Raw genomic sequence first — 16,726 nt, 5'->3', positions numbered from 1 at the left:
TTGTTGGAACTAGAAAAGCATGTGCACATTTTATTCGAGATATCCACAATAGAATAAGTGTTAAAACAACATGATTTCCCATAATTGAATATATTGTAAATGCAACAATTTATAGGATTACAACTCGCCAAGGGCTCTTGCCAATAAATTAAAGGGAAGCCTGGGGCCATCTAAAATACAAAATGCAGGTTCAGAAGGCGCACGCATTTGGTACAACATCAACTACACGACGACGATTCAGGACTTGCAAAATGCGTTGAGTGTTTCGTCCAGGGCCTTTCTATCGTAATCACCTGTGAAAACACAATTGCCCAAAGGACCTTTCAGAAGGATGAGCCTTAGTAACCCATCAGCTACCTTCTTATCAACCTGCCATACCAAAAGAAGACAGACACATTAAGAAATAAGCAAAGAAGTTATTCAGCTCCTTCAGTAATCTTACAGCCTCATCCTCTTACCGCCATTACAGATCTGAACATCTCCACCGTCACGGATTCAGGAGGGGCAACAGGTAACTTGAACTGCTTGATAATGTTGTTAGCTCGCTTCACAAGTGATTCATCGATCCAACCAAGGCGGTATGACATGTCAACAGCCATAACCTAAACATATCACACAAGCTCTTTGAACATTGAGGAATGCTTTTGTGAGGGAACCAAGAAATGAAAAAGTAGAGGTTGATTACCGTGCCAGCTGCAACAGCTTCCCCATGGAGCCACTGCCCATAGCCGACCCCAGTTTCTATTGCCTGAATAGACATGGCAGAACATGCAAAAGATTTAATTAGATGGACCATCTAGCAGAGTATTCCAAAATATAACAAAAGGAGAAGATCACATACTAATACAAATGCTCGCAAAACTTTCACAAAATAAAAAGAAATTAGACTGGACAATCAAGTGTTCAAAGCCAAAACTCACATGGCCAAATGTATGACCCAAATTCAGTGTAGCCCTCAGTCCACTTTCCTTCTCATCCAAGGACACAACCTCAGCCTTGTTTTCACATGAGCGCTTTATAGCATAAGCCAATGCCCCTGGATCCCTGCAATGCACCAACTATACTCATCAACATAACTAATCTAAAATGCATCCTTTGCAAGAACAATTAGTCATGAAGCTTCAACAGACTAGAAAAGAAAAAATGGCTAGACTATACATATTGTTAAAGGCTTAAAGTCACGAGCACTAGCTCTGACAAAATATTCTCTTGGTTTCATGTCCTGTGACATTTTTCATGTCAAATAGACCACAAATGATGAGAAATATGCAACACGGTACTGAGTCTGGAAACTTTTCACTGTTCCTTAGTGTGAATTTTATACCTGGACATTAAAGCCTGAATATTCCTCTCCTGCCATTCAAAGAATTCTGCATCCCTAATCAGCCCGTACTTGATGACCTCAGCAAACCCTGATGCCAGTTCCCTCTCTGGCAACGTGTTTAGTGTGTCTGTGTCTATAAGCACACATTGGGGTTGGTAAAAAGCACCAATCAAGTTCTTCCCAAGAGGGTGGTTTATACCAGTTTTCCCCCCAACAGAAGAATCAACCTGCAAGTCGACCAACATAAAAATTTGATGCATGAGAAATTCATAGATAAGTTCATGATTCATAAAAAGGAAAGAAGTAGCTAGTGACAGACCTGTGCCATAACAGTTGTTGGAATCTGAATGAAATTAACACCCCGAAGGAAAGCAGCAGCAGCAAAGCCACACATGTCACCAATCACACCACCTCCAAGGGCAACAAATGTACATCTTCGGTCCAGTCTTGACTCAATAGCCTTGTCAAAAACTTTCATAAGAGTATCCTACCAGTTCAAAGAACACAGTTACTCATAATGCAACTTCCAAAATACCACCTTATAGACTAAACTTTAAACAAGCATTTGGACACCTACCATGTTCTTATATTTCTCACCATCTGGTAAAATCACGCTCTCAACCGACACATTTGGGTTATCTCTTGTCAAAGCATCAACAACTTTATCCAAGTACAATGGCCCAACTGTGTTGTTAGTGACCACAAGAACCTTCTTTCCATGAACATGCCTATATTAAATTAATAATCAACTATGAGCACCCCGGTATCCACGAAACCAAAAGAATTAAAAACGCTTACTTTCAAAGAAAAACGAAAGCTTGCCCTTTACTAAAGCCAATCACTCCACGTAAAAATATTAAAAATTCAAATCTTAATTTCTCACTTCGTATATATTTCGCTCAGAAAATTTAAAGCGTCAGCATTAAGAGATGATAGAACCAGCATTTCTCCGAAAACTTACTATCATAGAAAGCTGCTAGCTTGCCCTGTTACTAAATCCAATCACTCCAAGTACAATTTTTTTAATTCACAAGTTTAATTTTTCATTTTCTTATACATTTCTCTCAGAAACTGAAAACATTACGAGTTTACATAATCAATTTCAACAGAATTTTAATACACACGACCTACAAAATGTTAAATTATGAGCATTTGAAACTTTTAAGAGCAAGCTAAGAATCGAAACCTCTGAAGAAGTTCGGGTTGATCAAGAAGTCCGGATCCGATGTAAATTGGGTAGCTCCGATTACCCAAATCGACGTCCACAATGGTGGGAGCCACAGGACCCGTTTTACTTGGCGGTTGATCAACCACCTGCGCCGAACTCGCCATAATCCTCGACGTCGATCTCACTCGACTCGCTCTCAACGCCGAGTTCCCGCGCCGAGTCAACTCAACGGAGCCCTGCGAAACGAACGAAGACCGCAGAGAAGCGGCTTTAGAGCTCTGAACCCGAAGAGATAGCTCGGCCGAGTTGTTGGGCGTGAAGACAGAAGCTTTCAGGGTCGGCTTGGAAGAGACGGAGATAGAGAATGGGCTGGCCGTGGAAGCCATGGACTCGGGTGGGGGTTTGGGTTGGGTGGAGATAGAGGAGAGGGTGGTGATTTTGCGTCTGGTTCTGGTGTGATAAAGAAGTGGGGCATTGTGTTATGCTGAAGAAGGAAGAAGATGTATTGTGGCGGGGTAGGTGAGTGGGAGGGAGAGATTGATTGGAGGGCGCCACGAGATGGACCGACCAGTAGGTCCGATTCGAGGAGTTCGCAATATGGACACTACTTATCGTGAGAAATTAAAAATTTTCGTGATAAAAACAACTTTGATAATTTTAAAAATGGTATTTTTGCACAATTGTAGATTACATCAGTTGGCTCATACAGTGTATTTGCTCTCTTCTTATATATATATATATACATTCATGATTTTTTGGACTACATGGATTCAAGAGATTTATAGTCACTCACCGTTTGATGTAAATTCAATAGTTCACTCACTCTTGCACTTCTTTTAAGAAACTTTTTTGAACCATTGAATTAATATCTAATAGTGAGTGACTACAATCTCTTAAACTCCTGTGGTACAAGAGATCAAGACTGTATATATATAATAAAAAAAATGAAAAACATGTGCCACTCACAAACAAAATGAGAAGCATGTGTCACTACTAAAAAATGTGTCATCAATAAAAAAATAAAAAAATAAAATTGAATTTGGACCATTGCATTGCATCACCCTTTTTATCACATAACATTTTGGATGATACAAAATGAAACCATAAGTTTGTTTGTTTTTTATTTTTCTATTTTTTTAAAGTATAAGCGATAGTCTAAATTATAACTAAATTATATGAGAGGGGATTTTTCACAAACACACAACTATGAGTCTATGATGATGTGGGGATTTGAATTTGAAATCTCTAGTCAGCAAGTTAAGACCCTTTTTCATTAGGCTGAACCTTTTTGATAATTTTTATTTTATTTTTAGGGTTAACAATATAAAACCCCCTAAACTTTGGGAGAAATATCAAATTCATACCCAAACTTTAAAATCTTGCAAAACAATACATGAAGTCACATAAAACATACAAATAAAACCCTTTGTTAGTGGGAGTGTTAGTAACTCTGTTAAATGTTGACGTGACAAAAATAAAGACCAATCTTTAGATGAAGTGGACTCCATTTTTATGTAAGACATTTACAACTCCAAAGTCGACGTGGCAAATGGAGGTTTTAGAAAATAACTAAATTGAAGCTCGTATTTTGGAGTTGGGCTTAGAAAAAGACCAACCTTTTACTTCTGCCGAGGCAATCGGCCCACTACGATGAGACAAAGAGTCCGAAAACCTCACAGGCCCACTACGATTATAAATATCCAATCGATGAATCTAACGGCTCCGAGCGTAGACTTACGAATTTACTACTAAAAGTCGATGCACCGGAGCATTACCCCATTGGCTTCTCCTCGACGCCTTGCCATTCTCACAGTACAAAATGTGACAAAACCCCGCGAATTTTCGAACCCGCGAAACCAAACCTCTCTTCACTGCCAGTGCCACTCCACCCAAAATCTGGCATTTCAAGCTTTATTTTTGTTCACTCTGTTTCATTTCACATTCAAAACGCAGCGTTTAGGCTCCGAAGTACTTCGAAATCTTCTTTCTTCAACGATTTAGGGTTGTGCATCTTCTCGAGCTATGGAGCTACGAGCTGGAGGGATCATCGTCTGCACAAAACCATAGGAAATTGAGTTTTTTGTTGTCTTTGTGATGGGGAAGAGGAACACTGTGGTGGTCTTGTCATCGGACGAAGAAGATAGAGATCGTTCATCGAGCGCCAATCGGAGATATACACCGACCAAATTGACCTCTACGGTTCCGCGCACAAACCCTAGACGATCCAAAAGGGCTCGTGTTTCGAGTTCTCGCGCTAGCTTGGGCACAGTACCAAGTAATTGGGATGAGGTAATTTGTAAATTTCTTGGTTGTTTAGTATCTATATACTTAATCGAATATGCAGCCTACCACAGTAGAGATAAGTTTTATGCAATTTAAGCGAAATGGTTTTTTATGCAGGTCAAGCTGTTCTGTGAAGATTTTGACGAAGTGTTTAGTGGGTTCAAGGTATCTGATGGTATGCCATTGATGTAACTATAGTTATTGTTCTTCATGTGCTGGTTTCCTTTTTGTTTACACTCAACACTGGTTTCATTGCTTCCATTTGCCTCTGTAATCTCTGTGGCTCTGACAAATGTTGATTTCTGTTGGTATTTTATCGTGTGCTATTATGGTTACAATTACAACTGATACAATAAAATTGGCCACAGCTAATATTACTAATTCTTGAAGTGGGTAATACCTATAATAATTGTGGAAGTATGAATCAGGTTCTGGAAGAAGCAACGTAAAGGAGTTATGGGTCGATAAATACAAACCCCGTTCTTTTGAGGAGCTCGCTGTTCACAAGAAGAAGGTTGACTTTATTGGCTTTGTTTTGTAAATAATGAATATCTGATTACCAGATTGATCGTATTTCTTATTCCATCTTTGTCTTTGTAATTGCAGGTGGAAGAAGTTAAGTTGTGGTTTGAAGAAAGATTAGCAAGTTCAAAGGTTATTATATTTTTCATTGATCCTTTCCTTCAAAAGACTATCAGCAAGTCTAATTTTACTTGGAAAATGATTCCTTTAATTGGTAGACATCTTTGATTACTTTTCCAATATTGATTACAACTATGGAGTTTTATTTCTTTTTATGTGATTTTTTTCTTCCTGTTCTTGATTCATTTTTCACAATTTCTGTTCTTTTCTGTTTTACTTGCAATTCATTATTGTGGATCTCAATTTTTTTTTTTCTCTCATAATGTACAGGGTTCATCTAGTAATCATGTTCTTGTCATCACTGGGCAAGCTGGTGTTGGAAAATCCGTATGTGTCATAGTTTCATTCATGTATTTATTCTTGAGATCTTTTGTTCAGTTGCTTTGTTAGTTTCATGGATTTCCATTCTTCAAAATATGCAAAAGAATTCTTGTGTCATCCTTTCCAACATTTAAGTTTAAAACAAAACTTCCCCAAGAATTTGATTAATGGGCTTATGACCTGCATGATTAATATTATTTTTCTCAAGTGATTGACTTGCTGCTTCAGATAATTTATGTGATGGGCTATTTACTATATTTTTAAAAATTTGCTTCTTGAATGAACTCTGCTAATAGAATCAAACACTTGACTAAAAGTTATGCTTCTTCTCATCTTGTAGGCAACTATTCATGCGATTGCATCTCACCTTGGAGCCACATTGTGTGAATGGAACACACCAACTCCTGTAGTTTGGCAAGAACATTTATACAACTCCAGTGCAGGTACTTTGAGTAATTCTTAATCATGCAGCCAAGGGTTTGTTAAATAGAGTGGAGTATAAATTTCATGACTTTGCAGTTGAGTATTCTCAAATTGAAATCTAACTTTACCATCAGTATTTTTGCAAAAAATAAAAGATAAAACGAAAACAAATTGAAATGTAATGCAAGAGGAAAAACCAAGCTTCAAAATTACAATACATAAAATCTCCGTAAAGGATTTGAATTTGAAGTGATCTAATGGAGACTATGCTGTTGTTGGCATATACCAATCTGCTACTAGGAATACGCTACATGTCAAAGTTGGATGAATTTGAAAATTTTGTGGAGAGAATAAGGAAGTATGGATTGATCCCATCATCCCTTAATGAGGGTTCAAAATCATCAATCATACTCTTAATTGATGACCTTCCGGTGACAAATGGTAGAGTTGCTTTTGGAAGACTTCAAAACTGTTTGCATCTTCTTGTGCAATCTACTCGGATACCAACTGCTATATTGATCACCGACTATGGTAAAGCCGATTCAGCAGATCACTCCACTGGATACTTAGAAGAACTTCAGTTGTCTCTTGAAAATGTTGGGGCTTGTAAGGTTACCTTTCTTGATCAATTTCTTTTTTTTTTAAAAAAATTTTAAGGTCATTATTGAATGCTTACTTTTTATAATGATTTTGGAAACTGTCAGGTCTCCTTCAATCCTATAACAGATAATTCCATCAAGAAAGTACTTTCTAGAATATGTAAAGAAGAGCAGTGTAATGTGACTACTGAACAAGTCAGTCTAATAGCAAAAGCAAGTGGAGGTGACATTAGACATGCAATTACATCTCTGCATTTTTCTTTCTGAAACCAAATCCGAGGCATTTGTTGTCTTCATCAAGTCCTGCTACCACATCTGCTAAAGAGAAACCATATGAAGTAAATGCTTTGGATGACGGGTTTTCCTTCCAATTTGGCAGAGATGATACACTTTCTCTATTCCATGCCCTTGGGAAGTTTCTGCATAACAAAAGAGAGACGGAAAATGTCATGGCGGGTATGTTCTGATGAAAGTAGTATGCAGCTTTGACCTTTTATTTTAGTCAGTTTTTTGGTGCATGCATATTGTTAAATGTTTTTCCCCATTTAAATTCTCAAGAATATATTACTCGAAAGTTGGGAACAACTTAATCCCTTATATATATGTATTATACATACACACATATATACAATCGTTCAAGTGTGGATACCCACCTGAGGGTTTAATTTCACTTCAGATGTTCACATCTGTGCTCATGTTCTTGTTTTGTAGACGGAGATGCATTTCATGTGCGGGAAGGATTGTCTAGACTACCACTAAAAATGGATGCTCCAGAAAAGATTCTATGCCAAGCACATGGACAAGCTAGGCCTGTTGCCGACTTTCTACATGAAAATGGTGACCTTTTTTACCTATAAATTGTGACTTCCTGAATGTAATCACAATTATTCTTTGTCATACATGGATGCAAAGTGTATGCACACATGCATACACATGTGAGACAGAGAGCAAAATGGTAGCATATTGATGCTGCTGTTTTCTGTCATAAGACTGCTGCTGATTTCTAACTCTTCCACACAATTTTCTTGCAGTTCTAGATTTTCTGAGTGAGGAGGCCATAGATGATGCATGGGCAGTTGCTTCATATTTAGGTGATGCTGACTTGCTTCTTGCTACTTTCCGTGGAATGCTAAGTAGACAGTATGAGGCAGAGAATATTCTACAATCAGCTGGCGCCTCAGTTGCTGCTCGGGGTGTCCTATTTGGAAATTTTCATCCATTGCCTTCCAGGTATTCTCTATATGCTTGAATTAATCCTAATGTGTGAGCAACGACTCATGTAATTTCAGATAATATCACCAATTGTTGCAAGTACGCAGGTGGCATGCCGTTCGCCGGCCAAAGGTCTGGCAGGTTGAGCAATCATCATTGCGTAACAAGGTTGGTTTTGAATTTAAATTGCATCACTTTCGATTGCGTGCTGCTCTGTGTCATATTTCGAACTTAATGAAATAAATTATATGGTTGGTAGCTAGTACTAGGTCTTTATAGATGATTGATGTGGTTATGTATAATATTCATGTCAGTCACTTTAATGGCTTAAACCACCATAGTACTTACTCCCCGCTGTTTGTGACATTTCTTTTTTATGTGCCATTGCAGAAGGAGATGGTAAAACGGAGATTTGGCGCTTATAGTGGAATGTGTGCATCCGATTTGACAGTTATTGCTACTGAGTACACACCTGTGTTGAAATGGCTTGGATTTAGGACACTGCAAGGCTACAAGGAAGAAGACAATGTTGAAACGATAAGTTTTGACGGTCAAGAAACCGAAATTTCTGATGATGAAATAGAAGAATGGTAAGACATAGGGAGTACTTGAGAAGCAAAACTTAGTTTAGATTGGCTTGTTCCTGTAAACTAGTTCCTAGAAAGTAATCATTATTTTTTTTTTTTGGGTAATGTTAAAAAAAATTCTGGTACCGAACGAAAGTTGTACAACCTTTTGTGGTCAATGCCAGATTTGGAAATCCGAGTTGTTTGTACAGTCATTAGTGGAAGTTTTGTCATATAAAGAGCTAGCTCTAGTCTTCTTAGGAGCTGATTAAGTGCTTATAAAAACCACTATCTTGAGAATTGTATTTTTTTCGTTTTTTGATTCTCTTGAGAAATTTCTTGTGATCAGAAGAACAAATGAAACTTACAAATATTCTTGAGAAATAATAAAAATGCAAATTTTATCTCCGACAAAATAATATGATCTGGTGTAAGAAAATATAAATTAAAATATAACTATGGACTGTAAAGTCAATGTCAAAACTTGAAATTATAAATTTTATCTCCTAATTCTCTTTATTGCTGAAACTTGAAATTACTATGGACTGTATGTAACGTCAATGGTAATTTAATAAATTTTTATTTACCCCTATTCAAGATGACTAAAAAATAAATATGATCACAGAAAAAATTAGCACAGAAAAATCTTCGCTAAAAAGACAAAAGCAAACAAAAAAAAGTCTTTAACATCTAATTCCGACTTATAGCAAAATTACTCTTCTCTCCTGAACATACGAAGGCAAAGCGAGAAATTTTTAACTTTTTTAATTTTTTTGGGACTGAGAGAGAGTCTTGTTTGGGAGCACGAAATTGTTCGCCGGAAAAACGCAGTTCTTAAACTCGGAGGAAATCGGCGATTCTTCCGCTTTTTTTTGTCTTCAGACTCTCCCTCTACTTTCTCCTCCTCCGCCTCATCATCATCATTGGGTATATAGACTCCTTAATAATATAGCAGCAGTTCATTCCTCAACGGAGAGTTGGGGCTTCTTCAAAGGTACCTCTCTCTCTCCACTTCTTTAGGGTTTATTCTTGGTTCCGCTTATTTTAACACTTTCAATCTTTTAATTTTGAAATATGAATCATTTCAAATTATTTTTGCACTTAATTTTTCAGTTAATATGTTTTTTATTTGGTGAAAATTGCATCAGGGAAAACTATTGTCTTAATTGTAGAAGTTTTATCAATTGAGGTTGTATTGTATTTTGCATGTTGTTTGTCACCCGTACTCAAAGTCAAGCAGATGCATGATTATCCCAAGTGGGTCTGCATTTTGATGTAAAAATTGTAATGGGAATGTTCTGAAATGACTTCTTGAATAGAAGTGGGGTTATAAGAAGAAATGGGTTGCCATCAGAATCCGTGCAACCATCCCCTGGTCATAAAAAGGTGGTTCATTTAAGTCAGTTCAGACTTCAGAACATGGTAATTTTGACTTCTTTGAGCTTGTTAGTCAACTCATTTGTTGCTTTTTTGTCTATGTAAAGTTGACACAATTATAAAATTTAGGGCAATATTCATTCTTTGGCATTAGTTGTTTGGGCTTATACCTGCCTTCTAGTTTGAATCATGTTTTGTGATTTCAGATGGCAAACCGTCCTACTCGGACACGGGGACTAACGCTTCAACATCAGCAGCAACAGTCAAGGGCTAGGTGGACAACACATCTTACTGAAATACTTGTAAACTTAATGGTGGATCAAGTACACAAAGGGAACAGAAAAAATCATAATTTTGGCAAGAAAGCATGGAAGTATATGTGTGATGAGTTCCATAAGAGAACAGGTCTGAAATGGGACAAGGAACAACTGAAGAACCGAGGCGCAGTTTTGAGGAGGATCTATGTTACAGTTACTTCACTTCTTGATCGAAGTGACTTCAGTTGGGATGAATCCACAGGGGCTATTGTAGCCAGTGATGAAGTGTGGGCTGAATATGTCAAGGTATGTTCCTCGTCATATATGTTGCTTGTACAGCACAATTCTAAACCTACCTGATATGTAGGATTCTTCTTTAAGCAGGAACATCCTGATTCCGAGACTTTAAAAGTCAGTGGCTGCCCAATTTATAAAGAGCTGTGCACTATATTTTCAGAACCACCAACAAACGGGAAACATGACCATCCAGCTGAACATGAGGGTGGGGATCCAAATTCTCGTCCACCGGAGCAAGAAGTGTCCTCATCAGATTCTGAGGAAGCAAATGACGCCATCAATGATCAAGAAACAATTCAACCTAGTACACCTAGCACTACTGGCATCCGTAAAAGAGGGCGCAAGGGTATTGATGATGCTATTGCAGGAGCTATATTGGAGATGGCAGCTGCATCAAAGCTAAGGACAGCTGCTACACAGCAACATAATGCTAGATACACCATAGCTAATTGTATTGCAGAATTGGATAAGATGCAAGGTGTTGATGAGCAAGTCTATTTTGCTGCGCTTGATCTGTTCAACAAACCTATTGCAAGGGAGGTGTTCTTGTCTCTCAAAGGTGAAAAACGCTTGATTTGGTTGCTTAGGAAGTGCACATCAGACCCCGTTCACTAGATTGATTGATAAAACTTTCATGTAGTTTTGATCTTTATCTAATCTGTGTTGTGTGAATATTGGCTTTGTATATATATTCAGCAGCCTGGTTTTACTTTTAACCCATTTCGTCAAACTTCTGGTTCGTAAGTGTGTTTACATTCCGAATCTCAGGTATGCAAAATTTTTTCTGTAATACACAAGAACTGTAAAGAAACATGAGGTCCAAATATAATCCCTTCAATTCTAGACTTATATTATGCCAACATGAACAATATCTTGGCTTTAGCCCAAAACACAGAGAACATGGGCAAAGATGCTATGGAAAGCAACCTGTTGTGCCTCCTCTTCCTGATATGAAAATCTAGTTTTAATGAATCTGAATATTGTAATCAGGCTTAATGTAATGTGTGAACACTAAGAAGAAAAGGTAACCTACAAAGCCTTCTCTTTCTCCGAACTTGAATTTTGCTTGTGGTTCATAACAACTGCCATAGTACTTTAAACAAACGAATTAGAAAACAAACCAAAAAACACCTTCATTAAGAATAATTAAACAAAACTGAACAGTCAACCCACAAGAAGAAAAGGGAAACTATCAAACTAAACAAGGGAAGAGTAAATAGCATTCCGGACGCCTTTCATGTGAGAAAACAGAACAAACATTTGAAAAGTTGAAAACTAACTAGAATATCCTTACTCTGTTGCATTCCAAACATTCAACCACTTCTGTTTCCGGGTCGGTGTTTCCCTAATCTGCATAATTGTGTCAAGGTTATCTTAAAAAGGGGAATCCTGCCACTGATAGTCTCCTCCACTATGGTTAATGATAACTGAAAGGATGTGCATCTATCTATACACGAAAACTGATTACAATGCTGTCATTCCTCCAGAACTTTTAAGTCTTCTAATTATTTTAGGAACCCCCTCAACATCAAGCTTACTGAATGGATGCGCGATATACACAGAAAACTGATTACAGTGCTGCCAATCTTCCTGAAATTCGAATCTTCTCCTTACGGTAGTAACCTCTTAACGTCAAGCTCCTGATTAGCACTTTTGGCTTGGTTATATAGTGACTCGAATGCCTGCATACACACACTTGAAAATCCCACCATCGCCTCAAAGACATGAGGAAACCCCATCTGCAAGTTATTTAGTGTCATGACTCTTGTCACACTCACTGACTTTTCATGCTTGCTCTTCTCCTCTTCTGCTTTTGCCCTCAACACCTCCACCTTTGCCCGCTTCTCAACAACTGGGTTCTTTGTAGAAGTGCTAGCAGAATCAGGCATTGAATATGGGCCATACTTGGACTCCAGCGATCTAAGCACAGTTGCCTTCTTCTCAAGCTCTTTAAATGTCGATTCTGACTTCTTTTTTTGCTTATATTCCTCTGCTTGTTGAACTACAATAGCATGAACTACGGTTAAAAAGCTCTTGATTCCTTCAGATGCTACTTTGTCCGGAATCCGGTCAACTGCATGGTGCCATTCTTCACAGAGCATGTAAATTCTTGATTCTTGACTTGTCTTTGATATTGGATGTCTCCTAAACTGGAAGAGGCTAAGCCGGAGCCATCCTGTTAGGGACTGGATGTAGTCCAATTGAGCCTTGACCAGGTTGCAAAATGACTGGTGCCATTGCTGGACTTGAAGCTCAAGCTGGAGTGTTGCTTGCCTGTGAATCTCAGATGTAGGTTCAGTAGATGGTATTGTGTTCAGGTATTTGAGCTGCTGAACAATGTGCTTTTGGACCTGGTGGCACTCATACATGCTTCTCCACATGCACATCAATCTGTAAAAGCAAGCAAAATATGGTATTGTGTTAAGGTATTTTCAAAGTTTACATGGCTGTACGAATCAGTAAATCTTTCTAAGGAAAAGCAAACAAAGGACACAAAACAACCAGTCAAAAGCAGTCAAACGAAATTTTTTACTGCTACCCCAAAATATCAGAGCTTTGACTTTCACTCTCTTAAGCCAGATATTCAATATCTATGGCTATTAATTTGAGATGATATATTTACCAAAAAGAAGATAAAGAAAAAGAAAACTCGTGTATGCTCAAGACTAACCCTTTGAGTATTGACCAAAAAAAAGACTAACCCCTTGACAAGCTCAATGAGTTGAGGGTACAGCTCTGTCTCCCTGAGTTTGATGATTTCAGCAGAAGTTGTGTCAATGGCCTGTGAAGCAACCATCATTTGTGACTCCAGCTTTTCCACATCATTCTTGGTCTTCTCAGTCTTCACATAGTCTGCCCTCTTCATCTCTAGCTTCTTCAAGGTAGCCACCCTCTTCTCATGCTCTATCTTTATTGTCTCAGCATCCTAAAACCATCCCCAAAACGAAAACATAAATCTAAACTAAATGAAAAAAAACACACACACACACACACACACATGGATGTGCATGATCTCATTGAATAACTTTAAAACTCCAAAGTTCATATGTCATGCTTGGGCCCCAAAAGTAAAATTAAAATAACAAAACAATATGATTGTGTAGGGCAAAAGCTCCACCAGGAGCCCACAAAAGATATGGGAACCAAAAGTTTACCTTGACTTCCTGGTATAGTTTCTTTTCCCAAGCATAAAGCCTCTCCACAGTAGAGCAATGGCTGCTACTCACAACACCCTCCTCTCCAACCCCACTACCTAAATGGCTAAGCACCATCTCATCACAACCCATCTTTCCAAACCCACCAAACTTGGGACTTGAACCTCCCCATGTCCACAGTGAGGGGCTCAAATTACACCCATGGTTATAAACTTTACCTGCCCAAAAAAAAAGAAAAACAAAACCATTCATTACATCAAAATATAAAACAGTAAAAATTAAAATTGTTCTCTTTCCTCTCATTTTTCCCCAGTTTTCTCAGCAAACAAACAGACTAGAACCCAAAAAGAAAATCACTTCAAACATTAAAAAAAAAAAAAAAAAACTTTACCCCCTTTATTTTGACAAGAAGAAAATCCAGGGGTGGGAACTTCCAAGAGCAAGGAGAGAAGTCCGCCAGCATCAGCAGCCTTGAGGAAATACTCATCAAGTTCCTTTATAATCTCAACCAGATCTTTAGCATTTCTCGAAACCACCATGGCAAGCTCACTTGTAGGCGCCCCACTCTCTTTAGAAAACCCACTGACGACAGAAAGCGGCGCCGCCGTGCTCGCAGCCGTGACGGTGATCACCGCCTCGGAGGCGGTCGTGTTGTCCTCCCACTCTTCTTCAGTCACTGGCCTCGAAGAAGAAGCCACAAATGGGTCCCAGAAATCCCATGTGGACGACGGAGGCGGCGGCGGGGGAGGCGGAGGCGGGAGAGCTGTCGAGGCTGTGGTTGATGTTGTCCATGTGTCAGAGCTTGAGCTGAGTGGCGGCGGCGGCGGCGGCGGCGGCGGTTGTGGGGTGAGAGGGGTTTGTGGGGTTTGCGGTTGTGGTGGCGAGTGGTGGTTGTTGTGGTGGCTGTAGTGGTTGTTGTGGTGATGGACGGTAGTTTCGGCATTTGAAAATTGGAGCAGAGCAGCACCAGTGCTGCGAAGAGAACGAAGATACATGGTGTGAGCTGCAGACCAAGCTTGTCTTGCTTTCACGAGCTGCTTCATGTACCTCTTCCTTGATTTGCATCTCGAAACCATCTCTTCTCTATCTATTCTCGAATAGCAACACCCCATTTTCCTCTTGATCCGCTTGATTTGCTGCTAAAAACCAGAGAGAAAAAGAACAAGAAGGAAAAATGAGAAGGATTTTTTGGAAAAAAAGAAAAAGAAAAAGGAAGGTTCTTTTAGCTATATATTAACAGATGAAGCTTGCAGTGTCTCCATCAATGGAGGGTCTTTCATGTTATTGGGGTCATGGATTCTGCTAAAGGTGGTCTAAACTCTAAAAGTGGTTGTATTTTGTGCACATTTTAAAGGCAAAGTTGGCTGCTTTGGCTCTGTAACTCTTTCCCAGATGGGCACAGACACAGAAGACAGAGAAGCACACACTTACCTCCAAAAACCACACAGTTTTAGTAGCTGCAATGTTCTTCTTGTAGGATTTTCTGGGTTGGCAAAACAACATTTGCCCAGTTTGATTTGATCTCAACTCAGGAGCTTTCGATCTATCTTTCTCTCTCTCTGAAGTGAAGATGTAGGTTTGGGACTTATCTAGGATGTGGTGGAGGGACAAGGGACAGGGCTTGAGCTGGAGCAGAGACACTGGGCTTTGGGAAGCGAGCCAGAGAGCATTGTATATATTTGAATTTACTGACCAAATTACCCCAACCATGTGTCTGTATTTACCATGAGCTGGTGTGTCAGTCTGGAACTCAAAACCGTCAGCATCCAAAGTTTGAGTTATGGCTTCAACTCTTCAAGCTTCTTTTCTTTTTTGTTTTTACCACCATTTATTAAGTTATTGGATTGCCACAACTGATTTAAGTGCTGGAGAGCTTTTTGTGGCAAAAATAAATTCAAATTCTAACCTCAACATTTTACTCATAACGTTAAGTTTCCTTTTCTCATAACCTCAAACTCTAACTAACTCTAACATTTGGATTTTGGGACGCTGATGATTTGAATCCCAAGTGAACAAGTGGTGTGTAAACAAATTGCACGTTTATGTTGACGGATTTTAAAGAGAAAAGCATATATATACATATCGTGTTTCATACATCTATGTATATGAAACATATTACATATAAGTTGTTCTTTTCATTAACAGTTGAGTCAATTTACAATCAAACGGTGTTGTGATATCTCGAGAGAAACATGAAAATAGAGAATTACTTAAAATAACAATTCAAATAAATTAATGTTAATCCGATCAAAGAAACCTTATATTAATACTAAAAACAGACAGCATTATTCTTCTCAAAATAAAAAACTGTACTTTTAAGTATATTCTATTACCATATGATATAAACAAAAATTTTGTTTGATACGGATATCAGATGGGTATCAAATTGGAAGTTAAAATTTGTTTTGTTTTCTATCTCTTTGGTTCTTTTTGGGAACCGTGGTGGATTCCAGAGAGAGAGAGAGAGAGAGAGAGAGCATTTCATTTCAGGGCACATATATAAAATGTTAGACACAGTCTTTAACGTGTGCATCAACAGTTATAGGCCCTTGATTGAAGTGAATGTAGATTTGTTTGGGCAACTATAAACCGTTGATTTCAAGTGACCAATGCATATGTGGACCATTGTCGTTGACAGGAACTCATGTTTAATCATAATATTATGTGATGGTTTTACTTCACAAACTGAAGCTTCCTGACTCATCTCAGCAATGCAATTATACGTCTTCTGTTTTCTTTGACAGAAAATTATTAACTGATGAAGAAAGCAGAGAGCTTTTGAGCTTGTTACCATCTAGGGTTCTTAATTTGGCCTGCACCACGTCTATCACAAACTTGAAGCTAGAGATGGAGACCAAGTGCATCAACAATTGTACGGACATATGCTAGCCTTTGTTTTAAAATTAGTGTTCAGTGTTCAGACGTACTCGTACAATACTGCACCACATGCACCTAAACCACTATGCACTTGAAATTCAACAATAAGTCAACAAAAAGAAATGCGGGTACCAACATGGTGGCAACATAAGTGAGCAGATTTGAAGTACACGTATAAGTACGAAAGGATAAATATTTTCCTGTCAGATAGTCAGGTACGTTATG

At 38.5% G+C, this 16,726-nt stretch overlaps 4 protein-coding genes across 6 annotated transcripts; 2 read left to right on the top strand and 2 right to left on the bottom strand.

Moving 5' to 3' along the window:
- Positions 1-3,038, bottom strand: LOC18771889 (3-dehydroquinate synthase, chloroplastic). The gene is made up of 8 exons (XM_020568043.1): positions 2,511-3,038; positions 1,902-2,052; positions 1,644-1,811; positions 1,325-1,551; positions 921-1,044; positions 686-748; positions 459-602; positions 1-369 (listed from the first exon to the last, which is right to left on the bottom strand). Exons 1-8 carry the CDS (start codon positions 2,876-2,878, stop codon positions 238-240), a joined length of 1,377 nt encoding a protein of 458 aa, XP_020423632.1. The 5' UTR covers positions 2,879-3,038; the 3' UTR covers positions 1-237.
- LOC18771771 (cell cycle checkpoint protein RAD17) lies at positions 4,329-8,873 on the top strand. The gene is given in 13 exon segments (XM_020568042.1): positions 4,329-4,781; positions 4,893-4,950; positions 5,204-5,289; positions 5,382-5,429; positions 5,688-5,744; positions 6,079-6,181; positions 6,462-6,772; positions 6,866-7,010; positions 7,013-7,216; positions 7,472-7,597; positions 7,792-7,990; positions 8,080-8,140; positions 8,363-8,873. Coding segments are annotated over 13 exon segments (1,797 nt in total). The 5' UTR covers positions 4,329-4,586; the 3' UTR covers positions 8,567-8,873.
- Positions 9,246-11,318, top strand: LOC18771250 (L10-interacting MYB domain-containing protein). Of its 2 annotated transcripts, XM_020568044.1 has the most exons (4): positions 9,246-9,532; positions 9,858-9,960; positions 10,122-10,478; positions 10,557-11,318. In XM_020568044.1, exons 2-4 carry the CDS (start codon positions 9,958-9,960, stop codon positions 11,082-11,084), a joined length of 888 nt encoding a protein of 295 aa, XP_020423633.1. In that variant the 5' UTR covers positions 9,246-9,532; positions 9,858-9,957; the 3' UTR covers positions 11,085-11,318. The 2 variants fall into 2 exon arrangements, with proteins under 2 accessions (XP_020423633.1, XP_007204771.1); XM_007204709.2 differs by lacking the exon at positions 9,858-9,960.
- On the bottom strand, positions 11,812-15,273 carry LOC18769472. Of its 2 annotated transcripts, none has more exons than XM_020568041.1 (5): positions 15,056-15,273; positions 14,016-14,763; positions 13,625-13,842; positions 13,172-13,395; positions 11,812-12,860 (listed from the first exon to the last, which is right to left on the bottom strand). In XM_020568041.1, the coding sequence occupies exons 1-5, from the start codon at positions 15,125-15,127 to the stop codon at positions 12,080-12,082; spliced, it is 2,043 nt and encodes a 680-aa protein (XP_020423630.1). In that variant the 5' UTR covers positions 15,128-15,273; the 3' UTR covers positions 11,812-12,079. The 2 variants fall into 2 exon arrangements, with proteins under 2 accessions (XP_020423630.1, XP_007204230.2); XM_007204168.2 differs by having other exon boundaries at positions 14,016-14,760.

Source organism: Prunus persica, chromosome G7 (genome assembly GCF_000346465.2).
Source record: "Prunus persica cultivar Lovell chromosome G7, Prunus_persica_NCBIv2, whole genome shotgun sequence".
NCBI lineage: Eukaryota > Viridiplantae > Streptophyta > Magnoliopsida > Rosales > Rosaceae > Prunus > Prunus persica.
The sequence above is the reverse complement of the archived record's forward strand: the minus strand, read 5'-3'. Positions and strand labels throughout refer to the sequence as shown.

What these genes read in the sequence shown, in the direction of transcription:
- LOC18771889 (XM_020568043.1), bottom strand. Translation starts at nt 2,878, where the DNA reads ATGGCTTCCACGGCCAGCCCATTCTCTATCTCCGTCTCTTCCAAGCCG. An exon ending in GTGAGAAATATAAGAACATG is followed by an intron (nt 1,812 to 1,901) that starts GTAGGTGTCCAA and finishes TTGAACTGGTAG; the next exon opens with GATACTCTTATGAAAGTTTT. An exon ending in TGGGTCATACATTTGGCCAT is followed by an intron (nt 749 to 920) that starts GTGAGTTTTGGC and finishes ATGTCTATTCAG; the next exon opens with GCAATAGAAACTGGGGTCGG.
- LOC18771250 (XM_020568044.1), top strand. An exon ending in TGTGGGCTGAATATGTCAAG is followed by an intron (nt 10,479 to 10,556) that starts GTATGTTCCTCG and finishes TTCTTTAAGCAG; the next exon opens with GAACATCCTGATTCCGAGAC.
- LOC18769472 (XM_020568041.1), bottom strand. Translation starts at nt 15,127, where the DNA reads ATGTTGTTTTGCCAACCCAGAAAATCCTACAAGAAGAACATTGCAGCT. An exon ending in AAACTGTGTGGTTTTTGGAG is followed by an intron (nt 14,764 to 15,055) that starts GTAAGTGTGTGC and finishes TCTGGTTTTTAG; the next exon opens with CAGCAAATCAAGCGGATCAA. An exon ending in CTCATTGAGCTTGTCAAGGG is followed by an intron (nt 12,861 to 13,171) that starts GTTAGTCTTTTT and finishes TTGCTTTTACAG; the next exon opens with ATTGATGTGCATGTGGAGAA.